Source organism: Nesoenas mayeri, assembly GCF_963082525.1.
Source record: "Nesoenas mayeri genome assembly, chromosome: 1".
Lineage (NCBI taxonomy): Eukaryota > Metazoa > Chordata > Aves > Columbiformes > Columbidae > Nesoenas > Nesoenas mayeri.
Window position 1 is genome coordinate 140,630,734 of NC_137541.1, and position 18,712 is coordinate 140,649,445.

The following is an 18,712-nucleotide window of genomic DNA, read 5'->3' on the forward strand; positions in this document are numbered from 1 at the left end:
TCAAAACACTTAAATACTCACCAGTTATTGATTGTTCCAGCTTGTGTTTCATTTGCAAATTCAGAAGAAGGGAGCACAGGTTCTCAGCTCCACTGCATCTTCTGTGTAGTCACATCAGCACTGTAACACCTTTGCTGATAGCCAGCAAGATCACCGCATTGCAATTTATCTCCCAAAAGAAGCATGAGGCAGCAGTTTCTCACTAGTGGAGCCAAGTACCTATGTGTCACTGTGGCAGAGATGCTTTCCATCATGAAGCTGCTATTTAAGTAAACAATTGGAGCTTACCAGAGACATTTTAGCAATTGCTGCTAAATCAGGTGCCCTGAGCCTCAGCACTCCATCAGGGAAGACAGGGATAAAACATCTGAACACAGCTCCTTTCATAACTGAGCCTTCATGGCTCTGACTGTCAACCAAGGAGGGTTCAGTGAATCTAACTGAGGTAGTTCTGAGTCATCTCAAATGTTCATGGGTTCCTTGTTCATGACACTGCCAGCCTTAAGAGGCAACAGAAAGTAAGTCCCTTTGTGCTGGCACTGGCAGGTCAATGGGGGCTTGGCAGTAGGGTGTAGTGGTCATGCTTATTCACCAAATTTCTGCCATTATCATATAGCTCATTTTTACTAAGCCTTATGTCCTCTGTTTCTGTAGCTATGGAGGAGAGAGCAACTCAGCGGGCAGAACGGAGGAGGAAACTAGAAGAAGCCAAACAACGAAGGGAAGAGGAAAAACTGGTAAGGGAAATGGAAAATGAAATCAAGTGTCTTTCACACCATTCCAGTTACAAGAAATGCTCTTTTTAACCCAAAAGTGAGGGACCAATCAAAGGCACTTTATCCAAAACAGGAGTTTTATAGTTTGTGAGAAAGCAGATGTCCAGCACATATCAAAAGAAGTCGTTATTGCTACAGTGACAGCACTAACCCTGCCATATCACAAGCAGACACTTTATGTTGCTGCAGTTGCAGTTCTACAAGCAGCCTCCACTAGACCCCCCTACACTTCTTTCACACCTGCCCCATGACCATAACTTGTCCTTGCTGAGGATGGGAAGGGTGGAAGTGCCTGCAGAGATCCACTTGACTGCACCCAGCAATGGTGAGTTTCGCTTTCACTGCCTTTCCTGTCTGGTTAGGTGCAGCTTGAGGATGTGCAGTCAAACCTAGTAAAAATCCTGCCTCTTTCTAGCAAATCTCTGCTGAAGAGAGAAGATACTGACAATGTTTGTAAAGTTAGTACACAAATTCTGTGACACACATCCAACAGAGAAGCCTTATTAGGTTCAGGGCATTAAGCTGTTACTGAAAACATCCTAATGCAACTTACTGTCAATAAGAAAGCTCAGAACTGGGGTCCTAAAACAACCAGCATTTTTTTCTTCCCCAAGACACACTCACATAAGCAGGAAGCTGAAATGAGCCTTAGAGGACACTTTAACCATAGAGTGGACAGACAAGCATCAGGTTAGGTTTCCTCAGCTGCAGTTTCCACAATTGTACCGATCAAGAAGCACAGTCATAGTAATGATATCTGATAGATGGTTTGGGTTTTAGGCCTTTGACGCATACATTAAGAGCAAAAGCTCTGTGAAATGAGAGCAGAGTGGGTTTTGCAAGGGGAGTAAATAAACATTCAGAGAAGGATACTGTGTCAAGTATGACCAGTACTGAAGTAAAAAAAAAAACTTCTTTCATGTTCAGTGTTTGGGGAAAGAACTGCGTGGGTACCTGTAACGCTGCTTTGCATGTAGAAATAAAACTTCAGAACAGAGCCCAGTGATTCAGAACTGACTTCAGCAATAAGGTTATCAATAAATAACTTGGTGTATGGTTTATATTTTTTAGGGGAAGAGTGGGCAAATACTATAACTTAGGGCAAAGAAAGATACATATAGGTATATATGCAGTTCATTCATCAGCACAGATCATGTGGAGTATGTGACAAAGTCTGCTTCCTCCTGAAGTTTCAGGTGCTGTTCAATACTAGAGGAATACTGGGAAAGCTTAGAGGTTCATATTCTTTAAAATGTCACGTGCCAAATTAATTTTTACCTTTGTCCATTTTCTACATTTCAAGGCCCAGATGAAGGCTGAAGAGGAAGCACGACAAAGGAAGGAGGCCGAGGAGAAGGAAGCTCAGCGGGAAAAACAACGGGAGGAGAGAAGGCAGCAGAAGCTGGTGATCAAACACCTCACCTGTTTCCCCCCCTTTAGCAGAGATAGGGAAGAAGAACCATTACCCACGAGCACTCACTCAGCAGCCAGAGTAATGTGAACTGAAGGTCTTCATTAGTAGAGCAGAGTTCTACAGCACAGCACCTGCTATATAGACCCACCACTATCCCCCTTTTTGGCAGTGTTAGGAGAACAGCTATGGATGAAATGCACTGTGAAGTATATACTGTCTCTGTCTCATCAGCAGGAGTAAAGGCTGCAGGTGCTGGATGTTCACTGCTGAGGTATAGCCACATAAGCCCCCACAGTGGCAGCATGTTCAGCCTGCTTCTGTAGTGCTCCTTACACTTGTATCCCCCTCCAGCACACACAATGATACCAGTCACAAATACGCAATTTAAAAGTAAACAAGCCTGACAGATATATCGAGGGCAACTTTCTACCTGAAGAACAGAAGCATCATCTCCTTGGAGCTAGCCTAGGAATAGCCCCACTTCATTATTTTTACTTGGAAATGAGCTGTCCTAATAACCCAAATAGCACATTTGAAACCCTGTGGGAATTTGACCCACAACTACTATTCTACTTGGACTGTTTCAGGATGTTTAACCTTCATCCCTGAGTCTCAGTCAAAAGTAATATTGTACAGTTATATAATACCCACATCACTTCCCTACTATTTAGTGCTCGATTAAATGGTAGGGCCCATGCGTAAACTCAGAATCATTTTTGGACATGGTTTCAATCTCTAGTTTTATAAAGGTAGAAAGCTGCTCTCCTCGAGCTCACCAAAGCACCCCTCCCCACACTGATGAAGGCCCATCAAAAGGAGGTTCCTGCTATATCAGCACTGCTGATAGCCACAGATTATATGTCTGCTACAGTAACACCAGACTGCAGTGCTGAGGAAAGGCCAAATGTTGATAAATGGCCCAAGGAAATGCCCAGAAATACCATCATCTTCCCTGAGAATTTTCAAGATGGTTTGCTCTGCTTTCTACCACAGGTTCTAGTATATGGGGTCAGGTCTGGTCTGCACTGCTCACAATGATGTAGATCCCCATTTCCTGTCATGTCAGGACCTCTAGGTCAGATATGACAATCTGTTGTCATTGCTTCACATCCTCTTTAACCAGAGTGAATTAGAACTATTGCTTTTTGTATTGCAGAAAGAGCTGGAGAAGCAGAGGAGGCTGGAGAAAGAACAGCAGCTCCTCAAAAAGGCCAGAGATCACTATGAGAAGGTCCTGCTCAGAAAGCGTGGAATAGTACCATGGAAAAGGCTGAGGGAGCTAGCCAAGGAAAACCTGGTGGTAAGTGCTGAGGATAAAGGACTGGTGCCATGGGAGGAAGGGAAAAGGAATGGATGCAGCACTCAGCAGAAACCTTAATAGGCTCTTAAGCCAGGTACAGATGGGAAAAGCAAAAATTCTCCCTGTGCACCCAGCCCTATATTATAATAGGTTTTTAAAATCAGCCCATCTGACAATAATCATGAAAGGTCATAAAAAAACCACAAAGGGTGGCATCCTCTTTTATACCCGATTAAACAGGAACCAAAAGGACACAGAAAGGAACCAATTTCAATCTAATGAGAAGTCATCTTTTGTTAGCCTCCGCTTGTCTGCAGTACTAACTGCCACATGCCAATAAGACAGTGGGAGTTAGTTTAGTATGATACAGCCAAAAATAAATTGAAGTTATATGACATGAGCCTGTAAATCCTCTTGCCCCACAGCAAAGTGAATCAGTAAGACACTGCCAAGCCACTGTTGTTACAGTGGTTAACCGCATCCCATCTCTAGGGCTTACCTTCTCTCTGGAGTTGGTGCTGGTGCAGTGTTGGCCACTTGTAGAAGTGGGACACCACAGGTGATAATCCAGCACTCCATTTGAACATGGCCATATCCTCAGTTCAGAACAGCAAGTGGTAGTTCCTGAGACTTTGACACATAAATGAAACATTTCTGTATATGACTGGATTGGCCTGCCTTATCAGAGGTGGACTAATAACACTCAGCAGTATCCTGAAGATTTAGCTAGAGCCCAGGGCTAAGTTGGCAAGCTTTAATTTAAGTCACTGGAACTGCAGCTACTTAAAGTATTTGACCAAATGTACATAGGCTTCCAGCTGGGAGAATCAGAGGGATAGCAGCTGTTCCATAAGTCCACCCTGCTGGTCAGCATTATGGACAGACTTGGAGTAAATTGTTATAGGCCATGCCTCTGCTCAACTCACAATCAGTTAAACTCAGTGTCTAATTCAGAAGGATATTCCCTAGAAGTAATGCAACAGCAGCCGGACAGAGAGACTGGTCTTATTCCTTATGCTGACCTCTTTTTGTGGGAACCTATCCTGTAAGTTATTCCAGCTGTCAGATATCTGCATTTTCTGTTGTCCCCAGTTTTCTGTAGCTTTATGCTTATGTAGTCACTCATCCGAATAACTAGCTGTTGTCTCTGCTGTCTTTACTCAGGTGGCACAAAGGCATCACTGCTTGGGCCTGCAGAGGAAATGCCTGATGACTTGGCTCCAGGACACCCAGGGGAGCCTCATGGAGAAGGCGTCTCAGGCTGAGGACTTCTATTCCCATATGTTGCTGAGACGGGGCTTCAGGAACTGGCTAAAGGTTTTCCCACAGCACAGTGGAGAAATGATACCAAGCAAGGCAGTTGCTGCCGTGCTTTCCCCTCACCACACTGCCGCTTCACACACCTGCAGCCCAACCTTTGCTGAGTTACATGGTCACCATCCCAGCAACATCATTCCTTCCTTAAGAGATCTTCTTTCAGCTCTCCACTCTCCATCATTCTTCTTCACCCAGGACACTCTCCTCCACCTTTGCACTCTGTCACCCTGCTCCCTGCTGATTTTCCTCCGCTTCTGTCCCCATTACGCTTCACGGATGCAGCTTCAGCACCATTCTGTTCCTGCTTATTGGGCTGGGGGGTGGGAGAAAGAAGCCATTCTCACCTTTTTCTCTGTCCTTCTTCTCTAGTACAAGGATTATCTCTCCACTCTGGAGGAGACAGTGAGTAACATCCACTCAGCCTGCCTCATGAGGAAGTGCTTCTGGGCATGGTTTGACCTGACCATGGAGGAAAAAAGTATCTTATGGGAGAAGCTGAAGGTTGCTACTGAACACAGTAACAAGTAAGTGCACTCCCTTGCCAGCAGTTCTTTTTACTTAGATTTAATATACCCTATAGATTATTTTAGAGACTACTTATGACCTTTCAATTATCTACTCCCCAAGAACATGTGAAACAGGTTCTTTACTGCTGGTATTTTGCTTCTGTGTCATACACAGACAATATTAGCAGAAGTTTATGGTAAGAATTTTCCATGCAGCCTCGAAGAGGAAATTTACTGGTACCCTTCACAGGACTTTTAAATCTGCTGAAAGAGAATACAGTGAAAGCAGATAAGTCACTGAAACTTTCTAAGCTGATTAGCAGATCCAGCCATGCAGCTTCTGCTAAAAGCTGCTTTTGGAAAACCTTTAAGTACAATTATAGCAAGCTAAATGTTGTGCAGGAATTACACTGTATTGTTTTGTCCACAGCAGATGATTTAGTTCACAAATCCAAAGCTGATCAACTAGAAACCCTACTTAAGGAATCTTTCAGTTTATGCCATTGTCAGCCACACAGTTCTACCAGTCATGACTGGAGCTGGACGCACCCAGTTCGCTCATTATCCCATAACTGCATTAGCTGTTGATTTTAACAGGAAGAAAAAACTATTGTCAAAGTTCAGCAGAAAACAGAAGCATGTTCACCTGTCTCACAATGAAAGCATGTTAGCTGCATGCAGTCATGAATAGGCTGCACTTGTGCATAGCCCAAACAGGATCTGCAGCACCTTCAAGGAAGAATGAAATTAAATTCTCCTCTTAGGTGGTAGAGCAAACATGTTCTAGCTTGATCTGTAAGAGCAAAACAGTACATGATTTAACCCAACAAGCCAGCAAACTGCAAGAATTGGGAAAAATTTAGACCCAGGAAGAGACTGGATTTATTCTATGTATGACCTCATATTAGGAGCATAATGACCTGTCACTCATCATTACCTCTCATGGCACTGACTGTTCAGTTCAGACTTTGACATAGCAACCTATTCTTTAGACAGGACTGTCACTTCCTATTGCCCATATGGGAACCCAGGCTAAGGCACCTGTAGTGGATGGTTAAAATCAGGTAAGAACTGGAGCCCAGCTGCCTGTGCTCCTAAGTGGCTGGTCTAGACCAAGCAAACCTGCATTTTCCTTAATAAACTGCTTTCAAAGACCTTGTTTATTCTTCAAGAAACATCTTTCATCTTCAGAGTGCTAAAGCAAAAACCAAGTAATGAATCCTGTCAGAGAAAGGAGTGAAATTCTTGGGGGAGGGGAATGGAGAAGGGCAATGTATAATTTTTCCCTGGTATGATTGACATATTAATAGAGTGGTCTGAGTGCAGATGTTTAATATATCACAGCCCTGACTAGCAGCAGAAAGGGCAAATCCCACAGCTATTTTACAGGAGTTCTCCCCTCAAATAGGAGTCATCTTTTGATTACCTGTTATGTTTTAGAAACATCTTCATGTTGTCACTTTGTTCTTTGTGTCCCCAATTTCTTCAAGGAGACTCATGCTGAATGCACTCAAGACATGGAAGCAGTACCCATTGCTGATGAAAAAGGAAAGAGAGAGAGAAGAAAGGAGAAACCAGCTACGCAGGATAGTAGCTGAAATTCTCCCCAACTTCCAAACATGACAGAAGAGAGTCAAAGGCAACAAAAAGACAGATTCTGTTCAGTGCTATCTTCCTACTGCCTGAAACAAATCCAAGGGGAAGTCTTGTCCAGTGCAAAGGGTCTTAACAGCCAAAGGAAGCTCCTTGGGGTCACTGCTGTTGTAAACTAAGTATGTATGGAAACTTATCTGACAGTCTCACTTTGCATTTCAGGAGGTTATTCCCCACAAGGCCCTCCTCATGTGAAGTCTCCATAGGGATGTCTTGGCTGGTGGCAGAGAGGCCTAGGTAACCAAAGGCTAGGGTAAGTTTCCGGCCAAGACCATTTCCAGAGCTGCAGCACTGCCATGAATCCTCCTCCATCACAGGCAGCACAGAACTGAACTGCACCTATATTTTGTTAAGCAGTTACCTGGTGCTTTTCTCTTGCCAGTACCCTGTAGGGTGACACAACCTGATCAGAGAGTGAACAGACCTGACTGTCACCTGACTCCTAACCACTACTGTGAACCTGGCCACCCAGAGAGCAGTTTCTAGTTAACTGTGCCAGGAAATTTGGATAGGAGGAGGAGAGGAAAGAGCTATTTATGCAGATCATATTTGCTAGTGACCCTGATCACAGTACTGCATATGGACAATCTAAAACCTGGATTCTTTTTCAAGAGACTTCCCAGTTTGCTGCACTGGCCAGGTCACAACCATAGAGCTTTGATTTTGGTGGCAAGAGGTGATTCTAAGTTTGTAACCCTCTATTTTCTTATCATTTAAACATTTTCCAAGCTGTTTAACCATAGTATTTAAGGATGTATTGTACAAGTCTGTCTGGGCTTTTTCACTTGATCCAACACTTTAAAAAAAAATCTAAGAAAAAAAGGCAGACTGTATTTTTACATAAGCTAAAGCTGGCATGATTAAAATGAAAGTTTCTTATCACTGTTTAACCTTAACCTGCACCATAGTGTAGCTAGGGTAATGCCATTAAGGTACAGTATGTCTTGTCTTAGCAACAACATAAGGCAAGAATCTGGAATCACTTCCCCCTCACAAGAAGACAGGCAAAGTTGTCTCCAAAAGCACTTGGCAGTACATGAAGCACTTGGGTTACACCAGAAAGAAGACAATTTATTGTTATCCGTTGTATCAGATAATTTTTAAAACCTGTATATGCACTGAAAGTTTCCAATAAACCCCAATCTTAAATGAACACAGCTGAGTTGTCAGTGCAAATTTTGTCAGAAGCTGGCTGAATGGCACTAGACATAAGTCCAGGGTCACGGACTGAGGCCAGCACTAAGCACAGCAGATCAAATGGTATAGGACAGGTCAGGTGCCCAAGCCCAGCAGCGGGCTCCAGAGCTTTAGCACCAGAAGTTTGTCCATGCAGAAAGCTCACAGGATGTGGTCAGAGCCTCCCGGCCCACACAAGCCAGGCTGTTAAGTGGACTCTCAGTGCATGTCTGAAGACAACTGTCACTCCCAGGTTACTTCCCCCAGCCAGCCTCTACAATGTATTAATATTTACTGTCTTCCAAAGGCTGATTACAGACCTGACCACTGACAGGTCGGATGAGCGCGTGATCCAAGCGCAGGGAGCTGAAGGTGCCTGCGTGGAGTGTGGGCGAGTACAGACCATCTGGCTGCATTAAAAGGCAGATTGTGAGAGGAAGCGACAAGCTGAGAGAGGGCTGAATAACTTGGCTTGTGCAGAAGGATGGGCACTGAAGAAGGGTAGCACCTACTGCAGAGGACTGAGCCAAAGAGGCGGGGAGGAGCAGAGCTAGGGGCTGAGCTGCCAAACATGCCCCAGTGCAGCCAGCAGCCATGCTTGGTGCTAACAGCAGCAAGCTGTGGCAGCACAGCAGCAGCAATCTGCTTTCTCTTAGTACACTCTCCCTGCTTGGAAGCCTCCCCTGTGCAACACCTAACAAGCTCCTGGAACACCTCCCAGCCAGCCCTCATGCTCCCATGTTACTGGCGGCCTTTTCCAAGGCAGACTTCCTCCTTACCAGGGCTTGGCAATGAACACAGCAGGGAAGTCTCCAACCCACCCTCCATCTGGATTCATGGCATAAGAAGGATCAGAACCCAGAGGATGAAAGGTAAGGACACAAGGGTATTCTCAGCTAAAGAGAAGGTAGTGTTACGGGCACCTGCAGGTGGGCCACACCACAGCTGTAAGGGGAGCAGCAGAAGTATGGAGCAGTAGGGTGGATGAGCCAACATGGAGCCTGGTCTTGACCCCAGCAACAGCCTGAGCAGGGGTTGAATCTACATCTCTGACACACTGAAAGGGTGCCCCAACCCACTGGCTACTCAGGGTTACCTCATGTTTACTGAACTGTAAGTTCTTCCCCCAGCAATGCCACACTTGCACATTTTGTCTTCAAGGCCCACAGCTCCCACTCGTCCCAGTGCCCACTCACCATCCATGAAAATAATGCTGCTTATGTAAAGCACAGCTTCCCCCACCCAGAACTTGAAGTACACTCAACACTTACTTTTGAAACTGGCCTTTGTTTCCAATACGCTTACATTTTAGGGTTTTATTCTGTTCTCAGCAGCTTTAGAATAGATTCTCTTGGTAAGATGTTCCTTGGCTGGACAGTTCCAACAGCAGGGAGATGTGGATCCAGGAGGAGCTGTGCTTTGGCACCCCTTTGCCCTTGCCTACTGCTCATTTCCATGCTATCACGGAGCTGAAGCCTCAGCTGGATCCAGCTAAGGGGTAGGGATGATGTTGGGGGATCAGGCGCATTCGTACTGAAAGTGGTCTGAATCAAGGGGGAGATGAGAAGCCCCTTAATTTCCCCATTTGATCCACACCTGGCTGAAACAATTCATACCTCCTTGGCAGAAGCAAGGCTTTGCCCAATGATGCTGTTGAGACACTGCACAGGACACCCCTAAAATCCCTGGCATGATGTGTTTTGCAAATTAAAGCTCCAGCAAACATTTCCCAGCAGGAGGGTGTCACACAAGAAAGCTTGTCAGACCAAGGAAACAGCTTCAGCCTGCAGCTGTGCTAAAGCATCCCTCCTGCTCCAGCACTTGGTTAGATGCAGATGTCAGTGCCTTGATACTGATCATCAGCCCATGCTCACAGCTCAGGCACACTCCCGCCTGTCAGCTCCTTGCTTTTCTTAGCAAAAGAGGGAGGTGGCTGCACAGTCAGACTTTCCTTCTCCTGAGCAAGGGGAGGGCAGGATTTGCACTTTGTTACTACAGCAAATGCAGAACCCTGAAGTGATTGCACACTTCCCTTCTCCCCAACTCCATCCTGTTGACACCTGCCCTCCAGAGTTCTTACATGCTCTCCCAAAAACCTAGACCACAGAAATATATTCCTCCTGGTAAATCTGTGCAGCAGCCTCTTTGAAGTCTCCTAGGCCCAGCTCCAACTGGATTTGCAACAGTGTCCAAAGTATTAAACAAATTTCCTCTGCTCCCCTCAGGCAAATGAGACTGTAGCTGGGGACAGTAGTCAGCCTGGGGAGGGTCCATGAACCACTGCAGTCTGATCCACAGTTCATGTCTTTGCAGACCTGTTACGTATGATGGACACCAGCTGCAGTGGTGCACCTTGGCCTGCCATGGCACATGAGTTGCCACTCCAGACAAGCTCCTGTTGTGCAGGGGCAACATGGCAAGCCATAGGCACGAAAAAAAATAATGGCCAGGGAATTACAGTAGTCTCATTTGTCCCCATCACCAGCACTGGAGTTAATGAAGCTGGTGGCTGTCAGGGTATCAGAAGTCTGACACCCTTCTGCACATATCAGTCTCACCCAACTACAAACCTGGTTCACTGCTAGTACAAGGTCCTTGTTGTCAGTGAGTGCAAAATAATCTTCAAAGAGAAATAGCTGAACAGCAGAGAGAAGTGCCACCTAAGAAATCAAAGCAGAGCTCCAGGAACAATCAAAGGCACCTGTGATTCTACTCATTAAGAGTCATCCTGCCTTTCAGCAGATATCCCAAGATACCAACAGAATCAAAGGCTGTATCTCTTCCCAGTATCTGCACAGAGAATATCCATGTCATTTCCAAACATGCCTTAGAAGAGGGTTTAAAGAAAGAGACTGCTTGTTTTCAAGGTTTTGGAGGTATTGCATGGGCAGGTGTAGGAGGAAAGGCAAAACACTGAACAAAAAGGCTAGGAACCTGATCAGATACTGATAATGGATTGTTTATAGGACACAAGATCCAGGTTCAAATCCCCACTGCAGGGGAATATCCCTAGTTTCCACAGTGGTGAAAACTGCCAGCAAGTTTCTGTTTCATCCCAACACCAACAAACCCAGAGGTCAATTTCTGCAGAACTGGACAACACTTGTTTCCTAGTTTCTCCTTAGTTTGTTGCTCCCTTATTCCCAAGTCCAACTCACAGCCAAATAGCCATGAGATGATGGCAGCCTTTGGTCATTTGACCTGGCTGAGTGTGCTGGCACAAATCAACAGTCCACTCCACAGATCATCTCTATGAATTTATTTTGATTCATAATGGCATCCATTTGGAAACACTGAATACAATGCAAAATGGACACAAACACGCACACACACACCACTCATTTCAAAACTCACAAATTCGTTTCACAAAGTTTCTTCCTAAAACTTAGGGTGAAGAAGGAAGACAATTCTTTCAGAGCCCATCATTCTTCACATTATCACTAGAGGAGTTCCATAATGACAAGATCTTGAGAGGCTGAATTCCTGCATTTCAGGAAGAACCTCACCTGTCCACAGAAAGATTTTCGCTGTACAAACATCCTGATAGTGGAAGAAAATATTAGGAAACAGTAGAGCTCTTCACCGAAAGAAATACAGAAAAACACATCCATAATCACACACACTTCCTGCCCTAGTGAGGCAATATACATTCATATAGAAGGAAAAAACCAAGCACATTATTAAGACATTTGGCAGTGAGGCAGCATCCATTTTATCTTCAGAAGAAATTTTACAGCAAATGGTTTCATTAAGACACTTAAAAGCAACCTACTTTGAAGAAAAAAAAGCACCATCATAGCATGAAGGCTGAAACGTGATTAGGAGTCACAAGCAGCACCGACTCAGGCTCACCAGTACAAGTTAAATGGAGGAACAGTCGATGTGGGGACTTGTGACTTGCCTTCAAAAAAGCATGATGTAAGAAGACACAGTTAAAGAGTGCCAAGCCACCATTTACAGGGTGTATCTGAAGGTGCACAGTTCTTAGTATAGTCACCAAAAAAGTAGGGTGCTGGCATCTGGACATGGAGGGTTCAACACTACAACAGCAGCAACATCAGAACCCTGGCCCCTTAAGAGTTGCCCTGGTCTGCAGAAGTCCACACTATTTGTGAAACAAAAAATGGCTCTTAAAAGGTCATGGTTAAAGCAGGCTAAACCCGTTTCCATGTGTGGGTGGAGAGACATCGACGCTAGCTATTACCAAAATCCTTCCCTGCTTCTGACCAGCTCTGAGTCCTCCTTACACAGGGAAAACTTCCCAAGGGCCAGCAGAGTACTGTATTCTGCACTGCCAGGTAGGTGCCTACAGTTTTACAGGTGAGACACTGGTCCTTGCCTCAAGGCCACACAGACCATCAAGTCACCTGTCAAATGCAGCCTGCTCCCGCTGCTCCAACACCCAGGCAGCTACTAACACAGCGAGCCTGAAGACTGACTCTTACACTTTGGTTTTAACATTTTTCTACCAGCATGGCCAATTACAAGCTCAGCAGTAAAATACACAGAAAAGAAACTGTCCTTTAGTGCAGAAGAGAACACAATAATCTGCACTTGCTATAAGTGCAAAAGGGAGTGTTACCCTTCAAGAGTTTCTGGATAATTCTCTGGGCTATTAAAAGGAGAACTCCAAAGAATGCATCTGATGCTCACTACTCTTCCGACGTTTCAGATACCTTTTGGGTATCCTGTTACTTTATGCTTCCCATCTCCCAAGGCATTCACAAGGTATATCCTCTCAGGAAGAAGCCAGGACGGTAAACAAAAGCCATGTCCTTAAAGAAGTCACCATTGCTAGGCAGATTACAGCCACATTAACTTCCTGTTCACTGGGGAATCAGCACTGCATTCTCCTCCTAAAAAAGACCCAGCCTTGCAACCCTTTCAGTGTCCTGAATGGTTCCAGTTCCCTCTGGAGTAAGTGTAAAAATAAAACTTATTTTAGTATTTTACCCCCGCTATACTGGAGCAGGCTTGATCAAGGTATGGAATGGTTACATTAATCCAAAGTCCTTTATTTCTAATCTGCATTCCAAAGTCCACAGAGTCTCAGTGTAAGCAGTTCAAATGAAACCTCCTGTGCCAGAGCTCACTAAGAGACAAGGAACAAGGCTGTATGGACAGACAGGTTGCAAAGTGGTAACCAAACTCTGCCTGCGAGAGAAAGTGAGCATAATGGCATCAGGCACTGCCAGAAAAAAAATCTGCGATCTGCTCTGCTCTCTCACAGCCAGGAGTAGCAGGACTCTGAGAAACCACTTATCTCCAAGCTATAAATGCTCCCAGAGTTCGTTCAGCTCATGGGTGCAAAATTGATTTCTACATATGTAACTCACAGGTACAGAGGGGTTGGCTACCTCCACTGCAGGGGTTTTGTTTAGCCTAGGAGGTCATTCTGCCTTATCTTCCCAAGCATGAGCAGGATGAGATCCGAGAAGATGACGAACCTGCTAGCCCAACACCATCCCTGCCTCCAGGGTTGCCAAGCTCCAATTAATCTCAGCAGGCGCCACCAAAGAGTATGTGACATGGAAACATTTACAGACAACTCATGTGGAAGCAAGGTCTCTGTATCAATTTCAACTCCTGTGGTCAGGCTCCAAGCTCCAAACAGTCAGGTCATAGAGGAACAGTTAGCACAGTCCAGCTGGGTGCCTTTTTCTTCACATTAGGACCAGGAAAGTGGTCATAAACCTTGGTGTGTCTGGTTAGATGCAGGAAGCAAGAGAGGTGTCCCCTTTACCTCCTTATAAAAGATTGCTCACAGAGTAAAAAAGGGTAAGAGGGACACTCAGTAAGTCAGTAACTCTTTCTGCACAGCCATATTCCAAGTGCAACTGCTCCTCAATTATCTGCTGGTTACACAAGGGAACAATGCAAAGAGGGATGTGGTCTTCACCTTAAACTAGGACATGTAATCAGGAGCACACACACCAAATATGGCAGGGATCTCAAGGGACACCCCCAACACTACCTTTTGGCACCATGCACCATCCATCCATTCTTCAGAGATAATGCACTCGGCCATCATCCCTCAGCTGCCTGCCACACAACTGGAATCAGGCATAGGTATGATCTGTGCATGCTGCACACACATCTAAAATCATCAGCAGCTGTGAAAAGGTTCTTCCCTCTGCTTCTGCATCTTAGGTGGAAACGAGACAAGTCCTCAGACCAACGCAGACCAAGCTTGCAGAAAAAATTACAAGATCAAAGGTAACAGTGCCTTCTTACTCAGTTGGACTAGAGAGGGATGCTGTAAGGAGGTGAATGGGTCTTACAAAGCCCTACAGGAATGTTGCTCACAAAGGCACTTAATAAAAGCATGTGTGCAGCTAGATTGAATAGAAAAAAAGAAAAACAAAACAAAACAACAATGCACCATAAAGGAGGGAGCTACTCAGCGGCTGCCTAGACAGCCTCTTTTAGCCAAAAATCCTGGCTTCTGCAGTGGTCCATTTATTATATGTATCAAAAGCTCACCCTCCTGACATCTCTAAAGTGTCACACATGGGTACGAGCCAGTTATTCCTTAGCCTTTGCAAGAATCAGTGCACCCTGTGAAGTCCAGCAGTGAGTTCTCGATGCCAGAGTTCACACCTAATGAAAACTCAAGTTCTCAAAACCATGTGCTTGCTCTTCTTCCTGCTGGACTGAGCTGCACAAAGTTCTGCACAGTGGAAAAAGGCATCAGGCTCCTTCTCTCCAGGTTTATGCATATGGCTTACTGCTTTCTGCATCCCATTGCTGGCGGACAGCACAGGAAGAACCATTCTGTCTGGGAGAGCTTCTGATGAGGTCATTGATGGGATAGGCAGTCCACACACTGACCACAAAGAAAGGGTGTGGGAGGAGGGAGTCCTAGTGGAAGGGACCGTTCCCCTCCAAAAGAAAGTCAGTCAACATCATCTGCAGAAAGAAGGGTGTCACACGATGTCTTCAGCAGAGTGCTGTGGAGGAGAAGATCCCAGGCTCAGGAAATGGCCCCAGTTGCGTAAGAAACCCCTGTTATACTGGCCAGTGTCTATCACTAACCCACCCAGGAGCCTGCGCCCAGTGTTGTCCCGCAGAGCCAGCCGAGCTTCCCTCTCGGTCATGTTGTAGCTGATGTTCAACAGCTGGATAACGAGGATGTATCCCATGCCAGCTGTTACAATGGCACAGTACCACACACAGGTGAACGACAGAGCAGAGCTGGCAGCAGGGAAAAAGATGGGAAGGAAGCCATTTAGTTTTGGAGCAGCTGCTTTACAGTGACTTTCCCTGGTAATCACTCTCCTTTCAAATTCCTGTCTACATCTGTCACAGTGATCTCACTTTGCTGCTTTCATCAGATAATCCTCAAAGGCTTCCTCAAAATTAAAGCTGTAGGGCTTACTTAATGAGAGCTTTTGGCGCTACCAGAGCTACTCTTGCACATTGCTATCGCGCTATCTAGCTTCTTACTGTTGTAAAAGTACTCAGTCCTTATTTAAGGACATGATACTCCCATTTGATAGATGGTGAAATGGAGTACAGCAGGTAGAGTCACTTGTGCTAGTGTACTCTGCACACGGGTGGTAGCGCCAGTCTCTGAACTCATGTCCAACACTTCTCACCACCCTCCCTGCCAGACAAGGCATATCAACACTGTCTGTTCTAAGCAAGATAATTCAGAGGGACAGTCACTAGATAAACAGTGAGGGACGAGAGAAAGAGACAGCACACGGATTTCAAAATGTCACAACGTTACCTGCAGCCGGAGGGCAAACATATTTAAGGGTGTATATGTATAGGACACAATAAATAAAGACTTCATATCTCAGCTCCTCCAACAACTTTTTCCAAATAAATGGTGTGCTCTCTCCAAGTCTCAGGCTCCCCACCTTGACAGAGCAGTAATATATCCTGCTTTCCAGAACTTTTAGTGAGTGCTTTTTGGTCAGGTTTGACAGTCAACAGCACTGGCCTAAAGCACAGAATGAAAAAGAAGAGCTAAGCTGCCTGACCAAGCCCATTCCCACCCCACCTCTCTCCCAGACAGACATCTCACCTGTAGTCAGAATAGGCCCCAGGGCAGTAGAACAATGCCACAAATGGAGTTCGGCCCCTGCAGATGGTGTGCAGGGTCAATGTTATCCCATAAACAGAGGTGAGCATGAAGAAGGAGAGTGCAAGGATGAACGCTTGGTGGTTCTGCTCCCCTACACAGCTGTTAATCCTCCAAAAGGAAAGAAGATATTATTTTGCTTAAAAAGAAAAGAAGCTCGCTTACCCTGTCTCCTCCCCCCAGCAGCCAAAAGAGAACCTAATTTTCAAGGTCCTTCTATACAACACAGGCTCATAACTTTGAAACACATTCAAAGAAGCTGTATAGCTTTTTTATAGGAAGGTTACAGGCACAAGTGAATAGACTAGTAAGGTAATGGTGGTGGACCGTTTACCTCAAAGTTTACCAAGTGTAATATCCTTTACTGAGACATATCTATACCCTACTGCTCCTTGGTTCCAGTACTGCATGACCACAGGCAGCTCTGGGTTCCCTTGCCCCAGGAGAGCACTAATGCAAGCTAACTGCAGAATTGCTAGTGCTCCACAGACCAAGTCTTAAAAGCAAACCAAAAACAACCACCACCAAAACAAAAAAAAAAAAAAAAACCACAACAACAAACAACAAAAAACCAAAAACCACCACACACACACAAAAAACCCCCAATAAAAGCCACACAAACAAACAAACACACAAAAAATCCCAGTAGAGAACCAGAGGCAATTTTGAAGTACGTTGTAGAAGTTATCAGGTCATCTCACTTAACAAAAAACAATTTTGTCTATTTTAAGTGGGATACCATTCTTTAAAAAATGCAGCAACCCTGTTTGACAGCTAACTTAAAAGACAGACAAAAAAAAGAAAAAAGAAGGGAATACATGTAGCCTTCGCAGTCCAAAACTTACCAGACACAGTGATGGTCCAGTCTCCTTACACACCTGCCACAAAGCCGGCAGTGCCCTGCTCGGGCTGGTCTGACCAGCTGGCATTTAGCACACCAATCCTTTTTCACACCTTCCAGCTCCTCAGCTGACATCCTGGAATAGCCTTTGGCCTCCCCATTCACAGCACGGTTGCTGGCAGGTCCTGAGGTGGTGACGCCATGGAGCCCATTGCAGCTTCCTCTAACACTCTTGGGTAAATCCTGGTGTGATGACTTATCGCTGCTTGCTGGGATGGGAATGTAGCCGGGGTCTTTCTTAGCTCGAGACAGGGCTGCAAGCATAAGAATTAACCCACAGGTGAGAGCGACCACTTGGGAAAACCCCACGTGGCCTCGAGGAACCACCTCCTGGAGAAACACGTAGTACATGTAGCCCAAGGAGAAGAGCCCCAGGCTCAAGAAAAAGAGAGTCCGTTCCTTCCTCCTGTGGGTGAGGTAGTAATACCAGAGCACCACCACGGGCAGCGATGTCAAGATGATGAGCCCCAGAAGGAAGTGCAGGGCGGCAACGTGGAGGAAGACGGGCAGCAGAACCAGCGGCGGCACGAGGCTGACGTTGATCTTCACGGCCCCGGCGAACCACGGGACCCGCAGCCGGTCCGCCACGGTGTCGGCGATTCTCCCCAGCGCTCCCGGGGGCAAGGATCTGCATGTCAGCCACCTGTTTTCGGGGGGGAAGCACACACGCGGACTGGCACCCGAGGCCCTTCCCCTGCCTCGTCCCGCTCCTGCAGCCCGTCCCGGGGCGGCCCCCGCCCGCCTCCCCCTTCCCTCTCTTCCGTCCAGCTTCCCGAGAAGCGGCGTGCGGATCTTCTCCCCTCAGGGGGCAACGGCTGTTCGCGAGGGGCAACGGCTGTTCTCGAGGAGCAACGGCTGTTCGCGAGGGGCAACGGCTGTTCGCGAGGGGCAACGGCTGTTCGCGAGGGGCAACGGCTGTTCGCGAGGGGCAACGGCTGCCCACGGGGCTTCACGCGAGGCGAGGGGACGCCCAGAGCCCCCGCTGGGAAGGCGTCAGGCAGCCAGGCGGTGCTGAAGGAGGCCGGGGGCCCGGCGGGGCTGGGGTCGCGGAGCCCTTACCTCTCGCAGCCCTCGTCCAGGTCCTCGCAGTCGCAGCAGCACGCCGCGAGGTGGTTCCTCTCGCCCCGCCGGTCCACGTACTCGCAGCAGCAGAGAGGCTCGTCCATCGCCGCCCACCCCGCCGCGCCCTTCCCCGCCAGCCTCCCTCAGCCGCCGCCGGGCCGGGGACGCGGCTCGCACGGCAGCGCCGCCGCGGCTGCCGCCCCGCCCCGCCCCTTTCCCAGCTGCAGGTGCCTCGCACCCGCCACCGCCTCCTCCACAGCGGCCCCGCCCTCTCCGTGCAGAGCCCGGCCGCCATTGGCCGCCCGCGCTCCGAGCGTCTCCCGAAAGCGGAGGTGTGCGAGTGAGGGACACCCCCTCCCGCCCCGGGCACATCCACCTGACGGCGGAATGGCCCAATGCCTGCCCGGGAGGGGCGGGGCTGGCTGTGACGCGGTAGCACCTGGCTTAAAGGGCCAGCGCAACAGGTGGCGGCTGCATGAGGCAGCGAGGGACAGCGCATTGAGGGGGTAGGTCCCACC

The 18,712-nt window shown here is 47.0% G+C and overlaps 2 protein-coding genes across 2 annotated transcripts in view; one reads left to right on the plus strand and one right to left on the minus strand.

The window, feature by feature from the left end:
- The window catches only part of CCDC191 (coiled-coil domain containing 191), a gene marked incomplete at its 3' end in the record, with an annotated part of 20,194 nt that extends 13,258 nt beyond the window's left edge, over positions 1 to 6,936 (plus strand). The window contains exons 12-17 of the mRNA XM_080360308.1: positions 655 to 737; positions 2,080 to 2,181; positions 3,347 to 3,490; positions 4,655 to 4,807; positions 5,177 to 5,331; positions 6,804 to 6,936. Coding sequence (XP_080216434.1) covers positions 655 to 737; positions 2,080 to 2,181; positions 3,347 to 3,490; positions 4,655 to 4,807; positions 5,177 to 5,331; positions 6,804 to 6,936 — 770 coding nt within the window. The remainder of the gene's footprint in view (positions 1 to 654; positions 738 to 2,079; positions 2,182 to 3,346; positions 3,491 to 4,654; positions 4,808 to 5,176; positions 5,332 to 6,803) is intronic.
- An 8,132-nt stretch (positions 6,937 to 15,068) lies between these two features.
- On the minus strand, positions 15,069 to 18,319 carry ZDHHC23 (zDHHC palmitoyltransferase 23; the record flags this gene model as incomplete). Its single annotated transcript, XM_080363935.1, has 4 exons — positions 18,192 to 18,319; positions 17,077 to 17,775; positions 16,175 to 16,342; positions 15,069 to 15,336 (listed from the first exon to the last, which is right to left on the minus strand). Exons 1-4 carry the CDS (start codon positions 18,296 to 18,298, stop codon positions 15,069 to 15,071), a joined length of 1,242 nt encoding a protein of 413 aa, XP_080220061.1. The 5' UTR covers positions 18,299 to 18,319.
- Between the last annotated feature and the right edge of the window lie 393 nt (positions 18,320 to 18,712).